The 22,555-nt window shown below is 36.3% G+C and overlaps 1 protein-coding gene across 1 annotated transcript in view; it reads left to right on the top strand.

Annotated features, from left to right (window-relative positions):
* Positions 1 to 22,555, top strand: part of STT3B (STT3 oligosaccharyltransferase complex catalytic subunit B) — a 100,482-nt gene that overhangs the window by 40,720 nt on the left and 37,207 nt on the right. Inside the window, exons 2-3 of the mRNA XM_052650035.1 lie at positions 11,315 to 11,423; positions 15,016 to 15,303. Coding sequence (XP_052505995.1) covers positions 11,315 to 11,423; positions 15,016 to 15,303 — 397 coding nt within the window. The remainder of the gene's footprint in view (positions 1 to 11,314; positions 11,424 to 15,015; positions 15,304 to 22,555) is intronic.

The raw sequence follows: 22,555 nt of genomic DNA, 5'->3' as shown, positions 1-22,555 counted from the left end.
GAATTATGTAAAATGAAAAGTTAAAATATATCATGCAGAACAACTTTATAGAGTTGGAGCCCCATGTTTCTTAGTTTTCAAAACATGTTCGTTATCCCTTGGAGTCCTTTTTTGTTTTTTAATCTGAAAAATTGCATTTAAAATTTAAAGCCCTGGTTCTTGCTAAAATACTAGGCCTTTTGTCATTGAAATACTTTGACCAGTTTTGGGGCTGTTACTTGTGTACTTTCTAATAGTGATTCTCTACCTCTTATACTTTGTTACTGTTGTTTATGAGCTCATTTTTTCTAAAGTTATTTTTGGTTTTTGCTTAAACTGTTAATTTAAGTTTTGGGACCTTGGTTTCAGTGTTAATATCTTGATTTGGAGATTCCTGGTAAATTTAGACTGTCATTCATGGTAGGAAGGTTAAGACTTTACCTTTTTTATGGGAGTCTTTCTTCCCTTGGAAAGAGAAAGATTTAGCCATTTCTATTCTGGTGGCTACCTTGTTTTTCATCTCTAAGGTGGTAGTCTTTCCAGGGTCCCACCTTTAAGTACAATAAATATTTTGTTTCTAGTATTGGGGGATTTCTCTTTTAAAATTACCTCCCATATTTTCTTTTGGAGCATGTGTAGCATTTCTAGCACTAGCTTAGATTTCCAGAATTGTTGCTGGAAAATAAATGTTGTTTTACTTTAAGTTCTGGTTTTAAAATCCTTTTCCTATAGTCCGAAATTTCATTGCCTTTGTAGCATTCAGTGATGGCAATTAATTGATACTCCTTCAGCGAAAATGTTTATTTTCTGTGAATGATTTTAAGTTAGACTTTAAGCTTGTTGTTCAGTCTCTCAGTCATGTCCTACTCTTTGTGACCCCATGGACTACAGCATGCCAGGCTTCCCTGTCCTTCACCATCTCCTGGAGCTTGCTCAAATTTATGTCCTTCAAGTTGGTGCTGCCATCCAACCATCTTGCCTTCTGTCATCCCCTTTTCCTCTTGCCTTCAGTCTTTACCAGCATCAGATCAGGGTCGTTTCTAATAAATCAACTCTTCACATCAGGTGGCCAAAGTGTATTGTAGCTTCAGCTTCAGCATCAGTCCTTCCAGTGAATATTCAGGACTGATTTCCTTTAGGATTGACTGGTTTGATCTCCTTATCATTAGTGTTTTGAAATTAGTGTTTTTTCATAATCATCTGTGAAACATAGTGATTCTTTTTTTTAATGATTAAATGTAAAAACTGGATTTACTTCTTATGATTTCTTAAATTTTTCCTTCATGCTTTTTTCCAGCTTTATTGAGATACAGTTGACAAAGTTGTATGTATTTAATGTACATAATGATTTGAGATATACATGCACATTGTGAAATGGTTATCACAATCAACACATTTCACATAATCACCTCACATAGTTCTTTTCTTTTTGGTGAGAACTTTTAAGATCCCATCTTCTCTTAGCAAATTTCAAGTATATAATACAGTATTACTTAATGTAATCATCTTGCTGTACAATAGAGCCTTAGAACTTATGTTTTAATTGAAGTTTGCAACCTTTGACCTGTGTCTCCCCATTTGTTCCATCCCTCATCCTCTGACATTCATCATTCTACTCTCTTTCTGAGTTAAACTTTTTTTTTAGTTCATGTGTAAGTGATACTATACAGTATTTTTCATTTTCTGTCTGGCCTATTTCACTTAGCATAAATGCCTTTCAAGTTTGTACATGGGTCACAAATCACCAATGGCTAGGTTTCCTTCTGTTTGTGGCCAAATGTTTCATTATATAAATACATAATTATAAAATGTGTGTATATATACATGTTATTTATGTTATAACTACATTTTCATTATCCATTATTCATTATCAACAGACCCTTAGGTTGTTTACATATCTTGGATATTAGAAATAATGCTGCAGTGAACATGGAAGTAAGTGCCGGTACACCTTCTGTATACTACTTTTGTCTCCTGTGGATATACAGTAGACCCTTGAACATTGCAGGTTTAAATTGCACAAGTGTACTGATACACAAAATTTTTTTCATTGATAAATACAGTCTGCAGCTGGTTGAATCCATAGGTGCAGAGAAACTAAAGATGTGGAGGAACCAAGTATTTCAGAGAGCCGACTTATTTTTCAGCTGCAGAGGCTTGATGCCGTAACCCCCATATTGTTCATAGGTCTACAGTGTACCCAGAAATAGGATCTCTGGATCACATACTAGTTGTCTTTTAATATTTTTAAAGGAATCTCCACACTATTTTCCATAATGGCTGTATGAATTTACATTCTCACCAACAGTATACCAAGGGTTCCCTTTTCTCCACATCTTTGACAGCATTTTTTACCTCATCCTTTTGATAATAGCCATCCTAACAGATGTGAAGGGTATATCTATCTCATTGTGGTTTTGAGTTGCGTTTCTCTGAATAGTGATGTTGAACACCTTTTCTTTTTCCTATTGGCAATTTGCATGTCTCTGGGAAAATACCTTTTCAGGTTCTTTGAACCTTTTTTTAAGTCATATTTTGTATGGGTTTTTGGATTTTTTGTTTGCTTTTGAGTGGTATGAATTCCTTATATATTATAGATAATAACCCCTTATTAGATATATGGTTTGTGAACATTTTCTTTAATTCCACAGGTTACCTTTTCATATTGTGTATTCTTTGCTTTGTTGTACACAAGCCTTCTAATATATACTCCTGCTTATTTATTCTTTACTTTTTTTTTGCCTGTGTTTTTGGCATCATATCTGAAAAAATCAATGCCAATGTCAGGGAGCTTTTTTTTTCCCTCTATGTTTTCCTCTAGGGATTTTATGGTTTCACATCATACATTGACGTCAGTAATCTATTTTGAGTTAATTTTTTTGTATGGTGTAAGATAAGGGTCCAGTTTCATTCATGTAATATCCGGTTTTCTAACACCATTTGTTGAAGAGACTAGGCTTCCATCATTGTCCTTGATGCCCTTGCCAAAGGTTAGTTGACTGTAAAAGTAGTTTTTTTCTGGGCTCTGGATTCTGTTCCAGTGTTCTCTCTCTCTCTCTTGCTCTTTTTTTTTTTTTTTTGGTAGTAACATACTGTTTTGGTTACTATAGTTTTGTAACATGGTTTGGAATCAGGGACTTAGATGCTTTCAGTTTTGTTGTTCTTTCTCAAGTTTGCTTTAGCTATTCAGGGTCTTTGGGGATTCCATGCAAATTTTGGGTTATTTTTCTGTTTCTGTGAAAAATAGTATTGGAATTTTTATAGGTATTGCATTGAATATGTAGATTGCTCTGGGCAATATGGACTTCAAAAAATTTTTTTTCTTGGAGTATGGCTGATTTACAATGTTGTATATGTGGACATTTTAATGATACTGATTTTTCCAATCCATAAGCGTGGAGTATCTTTCCATTTGCTTTTGTCTTCATTTATCAGTGTCGTATACTTTTCAGTGTACAGGTCTTTCACCTCCTGGGTTAAATGTATTCCTAAGTATTTTACTGACTTTTTAAAAAAAAAAACATACTACTGTAGATGGTATTGCTTTCTTAATTATTTTCAGATAATTCATATTTAATATATAGAAATGCAACTGCTTTTTTAATGTTTTTCTTGACTCCTTGGTAAAGTTTTTAGAGTTTTCTGTATATAAGATCATGTCATTTGCAAACAATTTAAATTCTTCCTTCCCAATTTGGAAGCCCTTTATTTCTTTTTCTTATCTAATTGGTAAAGCTAGGACTTTCAGTACTGTGTTGAATAGAAGGGTGAGAGTGGGCATTCTTGTTTTGTTCTTGATTTTAAAAAGCTTTCACCATTTCACCATTGAGTATGATGCTAGCTATGGACTTGTCGTATATGGCGTTTATTATGTTGAGGTAAATTTCTTCTATACCTACTTTTTTAGTTTTTGTTGTGAAAGAATGTTGAATTTTATCAAATGCCTTTTTTGCATCTGTTGAGATGATTAGATGATTTTAATCCTTCATTCTGTTATATGGGATCACATTTATTTATTCTCATATGTTGAACCATTCCTGACTCCCAGGGATAAATTCCAGTTAATTGTGGTGTGCTGTGGCTAAGTTGCTTCAGTTGTGTCTGACTCTTTGTAACTCTGTGAACTGTAGCCTGCGAGGCTCCTCTGTCCATGCAATTCTCCAGGCAGGGATACTTGAGTGGGTTGACATGCCCTCCTAGCCCAGGGATTGAACCTGCATCTCTTAGGTCTCCTGCACTGGCAGGCAGGTTCTTTACCACTAGTACCATTTAAAATCCATTTTAAATGGCAGCCCCTAATAATGGTGCATGATCCTCTTAATGTGCTGTTGATTTCAATTTGCTAGTATTTTCTTAAGGATTTTTGTATCTTTGTTCATCAGGGGCACTGGCCTGTAGTTTCCTTGTTGTGTTGTCTGACTTGGGTATCAAGGTAATAATGGCCTTGTAAAATGATTTTGGAAGTGCTTTTTCTTTAATTTTTTTAAAAGAGTTTGAGATGGATTGGCATTAATTCTTTAAATGTTTGGTAGAATTTGCCAGTGAAGCCATCTGGTCCTAGACATTTCTTCAGATTAGTAATCAAAAGCCCCCAACAGTCACCTTTCTTGTTATTGGTCTGTTCAGATTTTTTAAATTTCTTCCTGGTTCAGTCTTTGATATAGGTTGTTTCTAAGAATCTGTCCATTTCTTCTGGGTTATCCAATAGGTTGGTATATAATTGTTAATAATAATCTTTTATGATCCTTTGTGTATTTTTGGTAGTAGTTGTAATCTCTCCTCTTAGTTTTTTTCTTTTTAAATTTTTTTGCCTTAGCATGTGGCGTGTGGGATCTTAGTTCCCCAGCCAAGGATCAGTCTTGTGCCCCCTGTATTGGAAGCTCAGAGTCTTAAGAACTAGACCACTGGGTAAGTCCTCTCCTCTTTCCTTTCTGATTTTGTCTTCTTTTTTCTTAATCTAGCCAAAAGTTTGTCAGTTTTGCTTATCTTAAAAAGTGGAATAAAACTTTCTTTCTCTTTTTTTTTTTTTAGTCTCTATTTCATTCATTTATGCTCTGATCCTTATTTCTTTACATCTGGTCTTTGGGCATAATTTATTCTTTTTCTGGTTCCTTGAGGTATAAAGTTAGACTGTTTATTTGAGATCTGTTTTCTACTAATGTTGATATTTATGGCTATAAACTTCTCAGATTGCTTTTGCTACATTTTGCTGTGTTTCCATTTGGGTCTGTCTCCTTTTTTGGACCCATTGATTAAGGAAAATATTGTTCAATTTCCACATATTAGTGAATTTCCTAGCTTTCTTATTGATCACTAATTTCATACCGTTGTGCTCAGAAAAGATACTCAATATAATTTCATTCTTAAATTTGTTAAGACTTGTTTTGTGACCTAACATACGAAGTATGGATGTGAGAGTTGGACTATAAAAGAAAGCTGAGTGCCTAAGAATTGATGCTTTTGAATTGTGTTGGAAAAGACTCTTGTGAGTCCCTTGGACTGCAAGGAGATCCAAGCAGTCCATCCTAAAGAAAATCAGTCCTGAATATTCATTGGAAGGACTGACGCTGAAGCTGAAACTCCAATCCTTTGGCCACGTGATGTGAAGAGCTGACTCATTTGTAAAGACCTTGATGCATGGAAAGATTGAAGGCAGGAGGAGAAGGGGATAACAGAGGATGAAATGGTTGGATGACACCATCGACTCAATGGATATGAGTTTGAGTAAACTAGGAGTTGGCGATGGGCAGGGAGGCCTGGTGTGCTGTAGTCCATGGGGTCGCAAAGAGTCAGACACGACTGAGCGACTGAACGGAACTGATACGAAGTATCCTGGAGAATATTCTCTGTGCACTTGAGAGGACTGTATGTTCTACGGTTAAATGGAATGTTTTCTGTTAGATTTCATTTGGTCTAAAGTGTAGTTCAAGTCCACTATTTCCTTCTTTATATTCTCCTTCTCATCTATTCTTTGAAAGTAGGGTATTAAAGCCCACTATTATTATTGCATTGCTATCTATTTCAGTTGTTGTATCTTGATGAATTGATTCCTTTATCATTATATAATGAATGACCTTTTATCTCTGTTACAATTTTGGGGTTCTTTTTTGGTCTGATAAAAATGTAGCCAATCTTGGTCTCTTCTACTTTCCATTTGTATAGAATATCGTTTTCCCTCTCTTCACTTTCAGGCTGTGTGTGTCCTTAAAGCTGAAGTGAGTTTCTGTTAGCATATGTTTGGGTATTGCATTTTTAATATATTTACTTACTCTATGATTAGTGAATTTAATCTGTTTACATTGAAAGTAATTATTGATAGGTAGAGATGGTTGGATGCATTACTGATGCAATGGACATGAGTTTGAGTAGGTTCTGGGAGTTGGTGATAAACAGGGAAACCTGGCGTGCTGCTGTCCAGGGGGTTGCAAAGAGTCAGATGCAACTGAACTGACTGACTGAAAGACTTAACTACTGCCATCTTGTTAATTGTTTATGATTGTTTTGTAGTTCTTTTGTTCCTCTCGCTATCTTCCTCTGTGATTTGATAGTTTTCCTTCATGGTATTCTTTCTTTTTGCATCTACTATAAGTTTTTGCTTTGTGACTCCCCTGAGGTTTAAACAAAACGTTTTATAACAGTCAACTTTAAGCCATTATGTCAGTCTTTTTATGTTTTATATTTAACAAATTACTGAATGCAGATATTTTTATTTTTGTCTTTCAGCCTTTATACTAGTTAGTGATTTACACACCATTACAATACTAGAATATTCTGAATTTGCTCATGTGCATATCTTACCAGTGAGTTTATACTGTATATGTTTTTAAGTTACTAATTACTGTCCTTTCATTTCAGCTTGTAGAACTGAAATGAAACTCCCTTTATCTTCTTATAAAGCAGGTCTGGTAGTGATGAACTCTTGCAAATTTTCTTTCTCGCTCTCTTTTTTTAGTTTGGGAATGTCTTTTTCTGATGGTTAGCTTTGCTGAGTATTAGTTGACAGTTTTTTTCTTCTAGCACTTTGAATCTATATACCTTATTCCGGTGCAAGGTGTCTACTGAGAAATCTGATAGCCTTATGTGGGGTCTCATGTATGAGTTTCTTTCCTCTTGCTTTCTGAGTTCTCTCTTTGTCTTTGATTTTTGGTAGTTTTATTAGATTATCTCTCAGTGAAGTCCTGTGTGAGTTGAATATGTATTGGGGCATGTGAACACCACATTCCAGGATGACTCAGTTTCTCTCCCCAGATTTGGGAAGGTTTAAGCCATTATTTCTTTAAATAACCTACCTACCCCTGTCTCTCCTTCTAGAACTCCTATAATGCAATCATTACTCTTGATGATGGCCTACAGTTGGTATAGGCTATTTTTTACTTACTTTGCTTTGCTTTGATAATTTCAAGTAACCTTTCTTCTGGTTTTCAGATTCTTCTGCTAGTTCAAGTCTACTATTAATGTTCTCTACTGCATTTTCGTTTTCATTTTATTAATTTAATTAGCTCCAATATTTCTCTTTGGTGTTCTTCTTTTTTTAAGTGTAATTTCTGTCTGTGTTGAACTTCTTATTTTGTTCATGTTCATGTGGTATTTTCCTGATTTGTTGTCTATCTGGGTTCTCTTGTAGCTTGCTGAGCTTCCTTGAAACAATTACTTTGAAATCTTCATTGAGAAATAGATTTATTTCTCTGTGGTCAGTTACTGAAAAATAATTGTGTTCCTTTGGTGTTGTCATGTTTTCTTGATTTTTTTTTTTTTAAACATTTCTTGTAGCCTTACTTTGTATAGTGTGTTAGTCACTCAGTCGTGTCCAACTCTTTTTGACCCCATGGACTGTAGCCTACCAGGCTCCTCTGTCCATGGAATTCTCCAGGCGAGAATACTGCAGTGGGTTGCCATTCACTTCTCCAGGGGATCTTCCCAACCCAGCGATTGAACCTGTGTCTCCTGTATTGCAGGCAGATTCTTTACCGTCTGAGCCACCTTTACGTCTACCCATTTTATGGAATAATTTTGGTGGGGAAAGACCTTACCTGTGGGTAAGTGCAAGAGTGACAGCTGGATAGACTGGCAGTTCTTACCCCGGGTAAGATCCAGGGGTGTAGTCTTCGTGCATTTCTAACAGCCGAGTTTAAGTGGAGAGTGCACACTGCAGAGGTTCTCAATGGCCAAGGCTGCAAGTGTCTATGAGGGCTGTAAGGGCTACGGGGGACCTTCTGATCTTTTTTTCTCCCATGGCGAGTTGTTGTGGCCAAGGAAATCTTTCTTGGCACCCGGCTCTGCTCACCGGTGTTCTCCTAATTGTGGTGTTACTGGCTAATGCCCATGGAGTCACCATGGAGCTGTGAGCTAGAGCCCAGGCAGTGGTGGCTCAGCTGCAGATCTGGGGCCCAGAGCATAGGCACTTGTCGAGCCAACCATGGAGCTGGGATCTGGAGCTCAGGAGGCTGCAGAGCTGGAATCTGAAGTGTAAGCACTTACAGTGGTTCTGGGGTTCAGTAGTATTTGTGGGACCGTGGTAGCCTGAGTCCTGGGGCAGTGCAGCAGCAAGTCTTTCTTGTTGAGGGCATGGCAGCGTCTCCCTCTCCAGGGGCCCTGTGGCAGTGATGACTTTTGCTGAAACCTGTTGTCCTCTGTAGAGCAGGCTACTGGGGTCTGCTCTGATGAATACTCACGGGGTCCCCCTTTGTGAAAGCTCTCATGGGTGTTGTTGTCCTGCCTAGGTCCACCACAGAGCAGACCATGGGGAGTGCAGGGGTGCCTGCCACGTGGCTGATCCTGGTTGTCTCCAGATGCTTCAGCTAAGCCTGTCACCCTAGTGATCCTCCTTCCATCTGTGTGGTTGCTCTCCATCCTTTGCTTCATTGTGTTGCTATAGGATCTCAGTTCTACTTGACCTTCCTGTAAATGTTTTCCTTTGTGGATAGCTGTCTGTTACTTTTTATTGGGGTCATGAAGGCTGCTGTCACCTACTGTGCCATCTTTTCAAATGCCGCCTCTCAAGACACTTTTTGTCTTGTTACTAATTTGCTTTGCATCTTTAACCTTTTTAATATTTAGCTTATTTTTAATTTGACATTCAAAAACTCAAATAGTGCTTTTACCATACTTTATTTCACAGTAAGAGTAACAGTAGCCTCTGGGTGCTTTAGGGACATTATATTGTTTATTTATCAAAGCCACCTTATTGACATGGGTACAACTGTTACTCCTTCTTTACAGAGGAAGAAACTAGACCACAGAGAATGGACTAGCCAAGGTCACATAGCTAGTAAGTGTGGAAACAGGATATCCAAACCCAGGCAGTATGATTCTAAAACTTGTACTCTAAACCTCCCTTTCAGCCTGTGTGGCTTATCTTACTTCTGAAGTTATTTATTTCGTTGGTTGATTTCGATGCTTAGTTTTCATATTGCTTATTTTTCTCATGTTTGATTTTTGGATGTGTGCTTATTTTGTATTAGATCAAGTCTGTTACAGCATTTTGTTTCTAGTGATCATGCGTTGGAAAGTCATGACTTGCTGTTTGGGAAGGATATAGCAAGCTGATTTTGGATATGAGGATTTCCTATTCATCTGGAAAGCATTGTTCCACTCTTTGAATTGCTTGGCTGTGTGTTTTGCAGATACCCATGAGGCCCACTTCCTTGCTTGGCAATGGTCGTCTAAGGGGATCCACCTGCCTAGCAGTTCCTATTGCTCATTACCCTGAGGTTGATGCAGGATTTTCTCTTGCCTCTCTCACACCCTCAGCAACTTTATATTAAACATGAACCATCCTGAATATTGCCTCTTCATCTCTCCCCCTTCCAACACCCAAGCATGCACACACGTGCACACACACACCATAGTTTGCAGTTACTTCAGGTTGCAGTTTGGACTGTGGCTTCTTCCATCTCATTTCTTCCTATTTGTTATTTTATCTTTCATTGATCAAAATTCTCATTCGTTAAGGTCATGTTCTTATTCTACAGTAAAGTTACAGTTCATCTCCCATGGTTATTTATAACTTAACTCTTTATTTCTGTGATTTTTAGAGTTATAGTTGTTCAGTCGCTAACTCGTGTCCAGCTCGTTGCAACCCTGTGGACTGCAGCATGCCAGGCTTCCCTGTCCTTCACCATCTGCTGGAATTTACTCGCATTCATGTGCATTGATTTGGTGATGCTATGTAACCATCTCATCCTCTGCCGCCTTTCTCCTTTTGCTTTCAGTCTTTCCCAGCAGCAAGGTCTTTCCCAGTGAGTCAGTTCTTCACATCAGGTGGCCAAGGAATTGGAGCTTCAACGTCTGTTCTTCCAATAAATATTCAGGGTTAATTTCCTTTAGTATTGACTGATTTGATCCCAAGAAACTCTCAAGAGTCTTCTCCAGCACCACAAATCAAAAGCACCAATTCTTTGGTGCTCAGCCTTCTTTATGATTCAGTTCTCATATACATTCGTACCTGACTACCTGGAAAAACCATAGCGTTGACCATATAGACCTTTGTCGATAAAGTACTGTCTCTGCTCTTTTAATACCTGTCTGGATTTGTCATAGCTTTCCTTCCAAGGAGCAGGCTTGCATCTTTTAGTTTTGTGACTGCAGTCACCGTCCACAATTATTTTGGAGCCCGAGAAAATAAAATCCGTCACTGTAATCACTTTTTCCCCCTTTCATTTGCCATGGGGCCATATGCCATGATGTTAGTTTTTTGAATGTAGAGTTTTAAGCCAGCTTTTTCCACTCTCCTCTTTCACCCTCATCAAGAGACTTTTTAGTTCCTCTTCTTCCATTAGAGTGGTGTCATCTGCATATCTGAAGTTGTTGATCCTTCTGGCAATCTTGATTCCAGCTTGTGATTCATCCAGCCAAGCATTTTGCATGCTGTATTCTGCATATAAGTTAAATAAGCAGGAATTGAAAGCAATTACATTGAATGTACAAGCTTCATTTTGGTGCTGTATTCTGTTAGTGGTTTTTAATCTTTTGAGAGTCATTGACATCTTTGAAGATTTGGTAAATTTTATGTACCGTCACATTTTTTGTTCAGATGCATAGCTATGTACCATCTGTACCCCAAGCAATGGCCAAATGTTAATTTGATCATTACTAGTTTTGTAGACTTGTTTTTTTGGGGGAGAATGGGCTTTGTTTTTAGTTATTTTTAGAGGTATAAGCCAATTTCTTAGAAAATAATCTGTTGTTCAGGTTTGAGGAAAATTGTTATGAAAGATATATAGCCATAGATTTATATATAAAGAGTTAAATATAAAGTATAGTATTAGAAAGCTAGAGCTATTTCTTTCTAGTAAACCAAGTTTTATAACATTTCTTTTTTTCCTATTTTCTCTAGGTTTAACTATAGATCAACACATCATCTTGCGTCACATGGGTTTTATGAATTTTTAAATTGGTTTGATGAAAGAGCATGGTATCCACTAGGAAGAATAGTAGGTGGTACTGTAAGTATAAATGCAGTTATTCATGTTAATCTTAAATTTTTTCAGTGATTTGAGTAAATCATTCATCACTAAGGTGATGGCAGTTCTTAAAAGTTTTTTTATAGTTAACTGATACGTTTTCTGTGGCTAATTATCTGTTATTTAATTTGTTAAATCTCTTTTCTTGATACTCTTCTTCACACCCCCCCAACCCCCCAGCCTGTTTTGGGGTAATCTCATGCTAGCCATTATTTCTGACAGGTGGTGAAGGTTAGGAGGAGAAGCTCTTGTCACACTCTTAAATTCAGGTTACTTGTGTTTTTGTTTTGTTCTATAGAAGCTTTATTGAAAAAAAAAAACATTTGGAAGGAAATAGAAATGTAGAACAGTCAGATAATTCTAATTTTCCAGGTCCTAAATCTGTCTCAAATTACTCCAGGTGGATTAGGTATTGTTCATAATTTATGGGAAATTATAATATCCAGAGGATGATAGAAAGGAAAATGTTTTTAGGATTTGGGATGTAAGGAGAATGGTTTGAGAGAAAATGAAAGACAAGGCACCTACTGGAGAAACATATACATTTAATATTTTTTTCTTGATCACTTTTGTTAGAGGTTTATCAATTTTAGTAGATTCTTTAACCCATTAAACTTTGTTGATTATTAAATATTTGTCTTGTGTTACCTTCCGTTTGTTTCCTTCCTCCTACTTTCTTGAGTTTGATGTTGTTATCTAGTTTGCTGATATAGTTTGCTCAATAATTTTCAACTTTCCTTTGTTACTAATGTATTTGTTTTGAAGCTTCAAATTGCCTCATGATTACTGTTTTAGCTACATTGCTCAAGTTTGGATATGTAGTGTTTTCATTATCATTCAAGTCAAAATGTATTTTAATCTCTGTTATAATTTTCTCTGATTCATGAGTTACTTAGGACTGTATTTAACTTTTAAACATAAGACAATTTCCTCATCATCTTATTTTGCTTTTTACTTCAAATATATTAATGTTAGAAAACAAATTCTATAATTTTAATCCTTTGAAATTTATTGAGTCATGATTTGTGGCCCCAAGATATAGCCAGGTTTTATAAATGTTCCCTCTTCATTTGGAAGGAATATGTTCTCCATGATAGTGAGATGTTATATTTATAAAATCCGGGACATCTTTTTATCTTTGTAAATAGGAATAGTGATACAGAAGAATAGTCATGATAGCCTCTGAGGTTGATAGAAAGGTATTGAATGGTGAAAGGTGCGGTAGATGACTATTATCTGTACTGCTTGTGGTGTGAATGCTGTCATATATTTTATTGTACTAATCTTTGATTACTATAGTTTGTTTCCTGGTATGTTTATAACTTTTTATCTTGAATTCACCCTCAGTGAAGGCTGGTTTTCTGAGATTCCTAGTGTCCTGGTATTTGGAACCATCCTTACAATAATCTTTTTCACTTCCTTTTGCTGGAGTCCTCAGAAGTTTAGGACTGTTTTTAGGGGTTGTTTCTCAGTCTACGTTTCTTATATGTGAAGTTGTTTTAAATGTGGAGAGGGCTTCCCTGCTGACTCAGTGGTAAAGAGCCGGTATAGGAGATACAGGTTGGATCCCTGGGTCGGGAAGGTCCCCTAGAGGAGCAAATGGGAACCCACTCTAGTATTCTTGTCTGAAGGATCCCATGGACAGAGGAGCCTGGTTGGCTACAGTCTATGGGGTTGCAAAGAGTCAGACATGACTTAGTGACTGAGCTTGCATGTATAAATGTGGAACCCATACTCAACCATGTGGTGAATGAGTTATTTCTTGTTTTGTTTCTATTTAAAGGTTTGGAAGTAAGGCAGAAGTTGCTTACTATTTCATTTGATGGATGGGTAGAATTCATCTAGTTTCATAAACAGGCCCTGGGTTTGTGCTGGGAATTAAGCCTTTTTTTTAATCTCAGTGGTGAGCAATAACTATCCCCCAACCACCTCAAGTACCTAAAGTATATATTAGGGCCTCGAGTGTTTTTTTTTTTTTTTTTTTTTTTTAAGACTTCCGTGGTATCAGTGCCTAGTTTGAAATGCTTCTTATGTTTAGAACCTGAAGGATTCCCTTCCGGGTTCTCTTTCTTTTAAGGTTAAACATGCCTTTTTTGTTGTTGAGTGGTTTTGTCTGTCTAGAATACCTTGATCTTTTCATCTAATACTTTTATGTATTATTTTGTATGTCAGTTCAATCTACCATGTTTAGATATTTTCAGATTTATTTCCATTAAAAAAATATTGTCAGTAAAACTATTTACTTGGGACCTGGTATTGTATATGTAATGGAATGAAATTTTAATTTTTAAGAATGGTGATGATTGCCATACTTTTTCCCCTTGCCTTACCCCACTCTCCTTCCATGCATTCAATAGATATTGTGCATCTATTTTATGCCTATCATTATTATTTGGATGCTGGGGAAATTTTTCATGTTATCCTGGAGCTTGTATTCTGTGAGAGTGTTTATTTATTTATTTATTTTTGGACGTGCTGTGCAGCATGTGGGATCTTAGTTGCCCTACCAGGGATTGAACCCATGCTCCCTGCATTGGAAGTGCGAACTCTTAATCACTGGATCACCAGGAAAGTCCCCAAGGGTATTTACTTAATAGACAGTAAGTAAATAAGTAAAATAAATACTATGTGAAATGGTGATAAGTGCTATGGAGAAAAAGCAAAGGAGTGGGTTTAAAGACCATGGACAGTTTGCAAATAGTATGGTTCAGGAAGTAAATTTATAACATTCTTTGTAGTTTCAGTGATGGAGAAAGAAAAAATCTTTTAGGATGTAGCTAAGGATGAAACGGAGAAGGCAATGGCACCCTACTCCAGCACTTTTGCCTGGAAAATCCCATGGATGGAAGAGCTGTGTAAATACACAGTTTAATCACAAATAGCTCAGAATTAATGTCCTGTTTATTGTTCGTTGAATCGTAAATGTTTCGTGTTCCTCCTTTGGGGAGAGGTTGGAGTACAGCTGTTAACTGGGCCTATTCTAGTTGATTTGCCTTCCATTGTTAAGTATTTTAAGAAGTGTAAAAATGTCAACCTTCAAGGAGTTCCAAAATACTATATTTGAATTCACTGACTAGTCCTCCTTTTCCTAGCTAGAATTGTTCACTTTTCAGATCTTGACTTTGAAGGGAGGAAGAAATCATTTATAAATATCACTTAAATAATAACTGCACATAAATTTTTTTCATCTTGTTTGTTTCTCAATTCCTTAAACACGAGTATGGGCAAAATTGTTAAAACCTCATACTTAAGGATGTGTTAGAATCCTGTTTATAGTGAAAGATAGAGTTAGTGGGGACAATTATAAAGTTACCCAGTGTTCCATCATTAAACATCTTTACTTTTAATACTTCATTCAATCTGATCTTTCTTCTTTTGCTTAAATATGTATTTCTACATATGAGAATTTTTTGTGTCCAGTTGAAAAAGAACATTTAATTTTGTAGTATGTAAAGAATGCAAACTGTTGTGTGAGCTTATTCTCAACCTAATTATTTAATAATAAAGAGCTTAGTGTTTTCAGCTACCTCCTTATATTTGTAATTAAATTTTCCTTTTTTTTTTTTTTCCATAGGTTTACCCAGGGTTGATGATAACAGCTGGCCTTATCCATTGGATTTTAAATACGTTGAACATAACAGTTCACATCAGAGATGTATGTGTGTTCCTTGCACCAACTTTCAGCGGCCTTACGTCTATATCTACTTTCCTGCTTACCAGAGAACTGTGGAACCAAGGTGCAGGGCTGTTAGCCGCTTGCTTCATTGCCATTGTGCCAGGCTACATTTCTCGGTCAGTAGCTGGGTCCTTTGATAATGAAGGCATCGCTATTTTTGCACTTCAGTTCACATATTACTTGTGGGTAAGTAACACTTGATGTTTTGTTATCATTAATACTCATGAACTTTCTACTGAAAGTTGTCATTATAGTTGCATGCAGAAAACTGTTACTGTTCATGACAAATAAGTCACAGTTCTAATAAAAGAGGCTATCAGAAAGTAAGCTGTTGATTTTTTTGTTGTTTCTTTACTAGTGGGGAGAGAGGTTAAAATTACTTAAGAAAGTTGAAGTGTGGTTCATTGGCTTAGGATGTTGAATTCTGTGTGTGAAATTTGCATTATTTTACTGTTGCCAAGTTATTTCTTCTTTCCCTGTCTGTATACCTTCTGTTTCTTTTTCTTGTCTTGCTGTATTAACTAGTACTTCCAGTATGATGTTGAAGAGGTGTAGTAAGATGATCCTCGCCTTGTTCCTTTTCTTAGTGGGAAAGCTTTGAGTTTCTCACTATTAAACATGTTGGTTATAGGTTTTTTTTGATAGATCTTATTTATCAAGTTAAAGAAGATACACTTTAGTTTGTTGAGAGAGTTTATCATGAGTGGATGTTGGATTTTGTCAAATGCTTTTTCTCTACTGATACATGATTGATCCTTGAACAACACAGGTTTGAACTGTGCAGATCCATTTATATATATATATTGTTTTCTATTACATACATACTACAGTACTTCACAATTTGGTTGAATCCATAGATCTGGACCCAAGGATTATATAAGGGCCCTACTAAAAAGTTATATGTGGATTTTCTTATGCCAAGGAGGTAGTCACTGTTGCAACCTCTGCCTTGTTCAAGGGTCAATTGTAGTTACACATAGTTGTAACTATATGTAAATTCTTTGACTTTTTGATGTCATGAATACCTTATTTTCAAATGTTGAACCAGTATTTCATACTTGGGATAAATCTCACTTGGTCATGCTATATAATTCTTAAAATATCTTGTTAGACTTGATTTCCTAATATCTTGTTGAGGATTTTGTATCTAATGAGAGAGATAATGGTCTGTAGTTTTCTTTTCTTGTAATGTCTTTGGTTTTACTATTGGTTCAGTACTGGCCTTGTAGAATGAGTTAGGAAGTATTTCCTCTGCTTCTGTTTCCAGAAAGATATTGCAGAGAATTGTTGTTATTTTTATTTATTCTTTTTTAATCATTTGGTAGAATTCACGAGTGAACTCCCCCTTGGCCTGGTGCTTTCTGTTTTGGAATGTTATTATTTATTTATTCCATTTCTTTAATAGATAGAGATCTAGTCAGATTTTCTGTTTCTTTTTGTTTGAGTATTAGCAGATATTTCCTTTCAAGAAATTGGTTCATTTCGTTTAGGTTATCAGGTTTTTGGACATAGAGTTCATTGTATTTCTTCATTATCCTTTCAATGAATGTCCATGGGATCTGTAGTGATGTTCCTTCTTCCATTTCCAATATTAGTATTTGTGTCTTCTTTTTTTGGTATTAGCCTGGCCTAGAGGTTTATTGGTTTTTGTTCAGCTTTCAAAGAACCAGTTTTTGGTTTTGTTGATTTTTCTTTATAAATTTGCTGTTTTCAATTTCATTGATTTCTGCCCTGGTTCTTAATTCTGCTTACTTTGGATTTAAATTACCCTTCTTTTTCTAGGTTCCTAAGGCGGAAACTTAGATAATCGTCTTAGATCTATCTTTTCTATTGTTTACATTCAGTGCTGTAAATGTCCATACTAGCACTGCTTTTTGCTGCATCCCATAAATTTTGATCAGTTGTGTTTTCATTTTTATTTAGCACTATTTTGAAATTTCTCTTGAGGTTTTGACTTTTGAATGTGCTTATTTAAAGGTATGTTTAACTTCCATATATTTTGAGACTTTCTAGTTATTTTTCTATTAGTGATTTTTTGTTTGATTTCATTGTGGGCTGAGAATACATATTATATGACTTTTATTCTATTAAATTTGTTACAATGTGTTTTATGGCCCAGATGTTGTTTATCTTGGTGAATATTCCATGCTGACTTGAGAAGAATATGTATTCTTCTGTTACTGGATGAATTTGTCTTTAGATGTCCACCATAGCCAGTATCCAGTTGATTGGTGGTGGTGTTGAGTTTTAGCTTTATCCTTACTGATTTTCTACCTGCTAGATCCATCTGTCTGAGAGAAGGGTTTTAAGTCTCCAATTATGATAGTGGATTTACCCATTTATGCTTGTGGGTCTATCAGTTTTTCCTCATGTAGTTTGACACTCTGTTGTTAGACATGTACACTTGAAGGATTGTTTTGCTGTCTTTGAGAATTAATCCCTTTTTCATTATATAATGCACTTCTTGATCTCTGATAGCTTTCCTTGCTTTGAGGTAGGCTTTATTATATGTATCTTTATCAGTTCAGTTCACTCAATCATGACCAACTCTTTGTAACACCATGGACTGCAGTACACCAGGCCTCCCTGTCCATCACCAACTCCCAGAGCTTGCTCAAATTCATGCCCATCGAGTTGGTGATGCCATCCAACCATCTTGTCCTCTGTCGTCCCCTTCTCCTCCTGCCTTTAATCTTACCCAGCATCAGGGTCTTTTCTAATGAGTCAGTTCTTTTGCGTCAGGTGGCCAAAGGATTGGAGCTTCAGCTTCAGCATCATTTTTTCTAATGACTATTTAGGACTGATTTCCTTTAGGATTGACTGGTTTGATCTCCTTGCAGTCCAATGGACTGTCAAGAATCTTCTCCAACACCACAGTTCAAATGCATCAATTCTTTGGTGCTCAGCTTTCTTTATAGTCCAACTCTCACATCCATAATGACTACTGGAAAAACCATAGCTTTGACTAGATGGACCTTTGTCAGCAAAGTAATGTCTCTGCTTTCTAATATGCTGTCTAGATTGGTCATAGCTTTTCTTCCACAGAGCAAGTGTCTTAATTTCATGGCTGCAGTCACCATCTACACTGATTTTGGAGCCTAAAAAAATGAAGTCTGTCACTGTTTCCATTGTTTTCCCATCTATTTGCCATGAAGTGATGGGACTGGATGCCATGATCTTCATTTTTTGAATGTTGAGTTTTAAGCCAGCTTTTTCACTCTCCTCTTTGCCTTTCATCAAGAGGCTCTTTAGTTCTTTGCTTTTTGCCATAAGGGTGGTGTCATCCACACATCTGAGGTTAGTGAAATTTCTCCTGGCAATCTTGATTCCAGCTTGTGCTTCATTCAGCCTGACATTTTGCATGATGTGCTCTGCGTATAAGTATCTTTATATATACTTCAAATTTTTTTAAATCTTTAAAAAAAAATATTTATTTCTGGCTGCACTGAATCTCCATTGTGGCACACAGTACTCCTTCATTGCTGCATGTGAGCTTTCTTCAGTTGTGCGTGGACTTCTTGCAGAGCACGAGATCCAGGACGGGCAGGCTTCAGTAGTCGTGCCACTTGGGTTCAGTGGGATCTTAGTTCCCAAACCAGGGGTCGAACCCATGTCCCCTGCATTGACAGGTGAATTTTTAACCACTGGGCAACCAGGTGAGGCCCTGTATCTTTATATTCAAAGTGGGTTTCTTGTAGACAGCATATAGTTGGGTCTTGGTTTTTGATGCACCCTGACAATTTGTTTTTTAATTTGTGCATTTTGACCATTGACGTTCAAAGTGATTCTTGACTATAATTGTTTTAATATTTACCACACATGTTACTGTTTTCTGTTTGGTACTCTTGTTCTCTGTTCTTTTTCTGCCTTTTGTGGTTTGAACTGTGCATTTCTTGTGTTCTGCTTTCTCTCTTTCTGGCACATCAGTTATGCTTTTTTAAACTGTTTATAGTGGTTGCCATAGAGTTTGCAGCAGACATACACAGCTGATTGAAGTTCACTTTCAAAGAATACTATACAGGCATACCTCGTTTTAATGCACTTCACAAATACTGCATTTTTACAAACTGAAGGTTTGTGGCAACCCTGCATCAAGTGAGTCTGTCAGCACTAGACATTTGCTCACTTCATGTCTGTCATATTTTGGTTTTTCTCACAATATTTCAAACTTTTTCATTATTATATTTGTTACAGTGATCTGTAATCAGATTTTTGATGTTACTCTGGCAAAACGATTATAACCGTCTAAAGGTTCAGATGATGGTTAGCATTTTTTAGCGATAAAGTATTCTTTAAAGTATTATGTGTTGTTTTAGTACACATAATGTACTCTTAATATTGGGGACTTTCCAAGTGGCTCAGTGCTAAAGAATCCATCTGCCAGTGCAGGAGTTGCAGGTTCGACCCCTGGGTTGGGAAGATCCCCTGAAGAAGGAAAATGGCAACCCACTCCAGTGTTCTTGTGTGGGAAATCCCATGGACAGAGGAGCCTGGTGGGCTACAGTACATGGGGATAGCAAAAGAAACATGACTTAGCAACTAAACAACAACTCATAATAGACTCCAGCTTAGTGTAAACATATCTTTTATATTCCTTGGGAAACAAATTTGTATGACTGGCTTTACTACAATATTCAGTTTATTGTAGTGGTCTGGAACTAAACCTGCTATATATCTGAACTCTGCATGTACCACTTTATAGGCAGTGTGAGTACTTTATAGTATCAAAACAATCCTTGTATCATTACTGTCATTACTTTCATATGTAATACATACATAGATTACATTGTTGGTATTATTTTCAATAAACTTATCTGTTGAATCAATTAAGAATAAGAAAACTAAAAGTTTTTAATTTCCCTTCACTTATTCTGACTTTGATGCTATTCCTTTGTTTAGATTCAGATCTATGTTGTTTTCCTTCTTGTTAAAGAACTTCTAGCTTTTATTGCAAGACAAGTCTGCTGTCAACAAATTTCCTCAAGTTTCATTTATCTGAGAAAGTCTTGAAGCATAATTTCACCAGGCCCAAATCTCTAGATTATTTTTTCTTTTTTTCCTTTCTCAGTTCTTACATATTTCACTCTAATCTCATCTTGCTTGCCTGATTTCTGAATAGAGGTCATGTGATCATTATCCTTGTCCTTCTAGAGGTAAGGTGTCTTTACCTCTGGCTTCTTTTAGGGTTTTTTCATTATTGATTTTCTGTAGTTTGAAAAAGATATGCCTAGGTGTGGTTGGTTCTTATTTATTGCTTAACATTTGAGCTTTCTGAATCTGTTGGTTTCTGACTTTATTTAGGGGAAATTATCAGTTATTGTTTCAAATATTCTTTCTCTCCTCTCCTGGTACTTTTATTACATGTATGCTATATCTTTTGAAGTCTTTAACCAATACATAGTATTTAACATATATTAAGTATATATTTTGACAATATGTATGGCTGGATCTTGATAGTATAAAGCCAAGTGGAAAAATAAGTTGAGGTAGAATACATACAGTAATTTTAAGTAGTACAGACTATATTGTATATTGTCAGTTTATACTTATTTATAATGGAAGTATAAAAATATGGCATTTATCCATCATATATACCAACTTTATGATAGTGGTTACTCTTGAGTATGGGTGAGTGATACTAAGGAAGTACGAAGGGGGAGGTTCAACTATGTCTGTTAAAAACTTTTTTTTAATAAGATCATCTAGAGCAAATATGTTTTATTTGCATTTGGAAGTCGGGATGGCTATTATTCTCTACTCTTCTGTATGTTTGAAACTTTTTGTAATAAAATTTTAAAATAATATATTCTATCTGTTGGGAATTTAAAAACATAGAAAACTAAAGAAACCATCACCCAGGTATTACTGTCATTTGCATTTTGTCATAGTTTAAAATTTTTTCATGCTTTATGAAATGCAGAAGTGTTACTGTTTAAATAGTTTTTTTATTCTTTAAAAAAATAACATGAGTCTGAACCATTGCAGTAGTGCCTTAACTGGCATGTTAATTACCTTTCATCATTTAAAAATTTAAGAAATTGAGACAAAATTCATGACATAAATTCACTTTCAACCTTTTTTTTTTTTTTTTTAATTTTGCTTTACAACACTGTATTGGTTTTGCCATACATTGACATGAATCCACCACAGGTGTATGAGTTCCCAATCCTGAACCCCCCTCCCACCTCCTACCCCATATCATCTCTCTGGATCATCCCCGTGCACCAGCCCCAAGCATCCTGTATCCTGTATCAAACCTAGACTGGCAATTTTTTTCTTACATGATAGTATACATGTTTCAGTGCCATGCTCCCAAATCATCGCACCCTCTCCCTCTCCCACAGAGTCCAAAAGTCCGTTCTGTACATGTGTGTCTCTTTTGCTGTTTCGCATACACAGTTCAGTGGCTTTTGGTATCCTCTGTTTACTTGCAGAACATTTTATACCCCCTAAGGAAATCTTGAACCTCCCCATTCCTTATTTTTTAATTTCTGTTTGAAGACTTATTATTCTGGACATTTCACGTAGGTAAAACCCACATAAACAGTGCATTCACTTAGCATAATCTTTGGTATTTTTGACATGTATCAGTATTTCTTTTTTGCGGTTGAATAACCCATTGCATTGCATTGTATTGTATTGTATGGCTTCCCTAATGGCTCAGATGGTAAAGAATCTGCTTCCAATACGGGAGACCTGGCTTTGATCCCCAGGTTGGGAAGATCCTCTGGAGAAGGGAATGGCAACCCACGCCAGTATTCTTGCCTGGAGAATTCCATAGACAGAGGGGCCTGGCAGGCTACAGTCCATAGGGTCTCAAAAGAGTTGGACATGATTGAGGAAGTAACACTTTCCCTTTCAACCCATTGTATATATACCACATGTTTAAAATCCATTAGCTGATGGACATTGAGTTGTTTTCAAGTATTATTTATTAGGGGTAATACTGCCAGTGCACATTTGTGTACTCATTTTTGTGTGGACATGCATATGTTTTCTTTTCTCTTCCATGTAATGTAAGAGTGGAATTGGGGGATTTGCCAGACTATTTCCCACAGTGGTTTCCCCCTTTTACATTTCCACTGGTAGTGTATGAGGATTTTAATTTCTCCTGATCCTCACCAAAACTCCCTCCCGCCCTAGTTTTTTTCGTTTGTTTTACTTGACTGTTGGTATGAAGTGGTATCTCATGGTTGTTGCTTTGGGTTTTTTGTGTGTGTTTTTAAATTGTGGTAAAATATATGTAACATAAAATATACTATCTTAACTATTTGTAAATGTAGAGTTCAGTAGTGTTTAGCATTCAGTAGATTTATAATGTTACACAGTCGTCACCACCGTCCATCGCCATCGTGTTCCATAACTGCCCATTTTAATCTTCCCCAGCCCCTGACCCACCACCATTCTCCTTCTGTCTCTATGATTTTGACAGCTCCTA

Source organism: Budorcas taxicolor, chromosome 1 (assembly GCF_023091745.1).
Source record: "Budorcas taxicolor isolate Tak-1 chromosome 1, Takin1.1, whole genome shotgun sequence".
Lineage (NCBI taxonomy): Eukaryota > Metazoa > Chordata > Mammalia > Artiodactyla > Bovidae > Budorcas > Budorcas taxicolor.
This window is presented reverse-complemented; position numbering and strand designations above follow the sequence as displayed.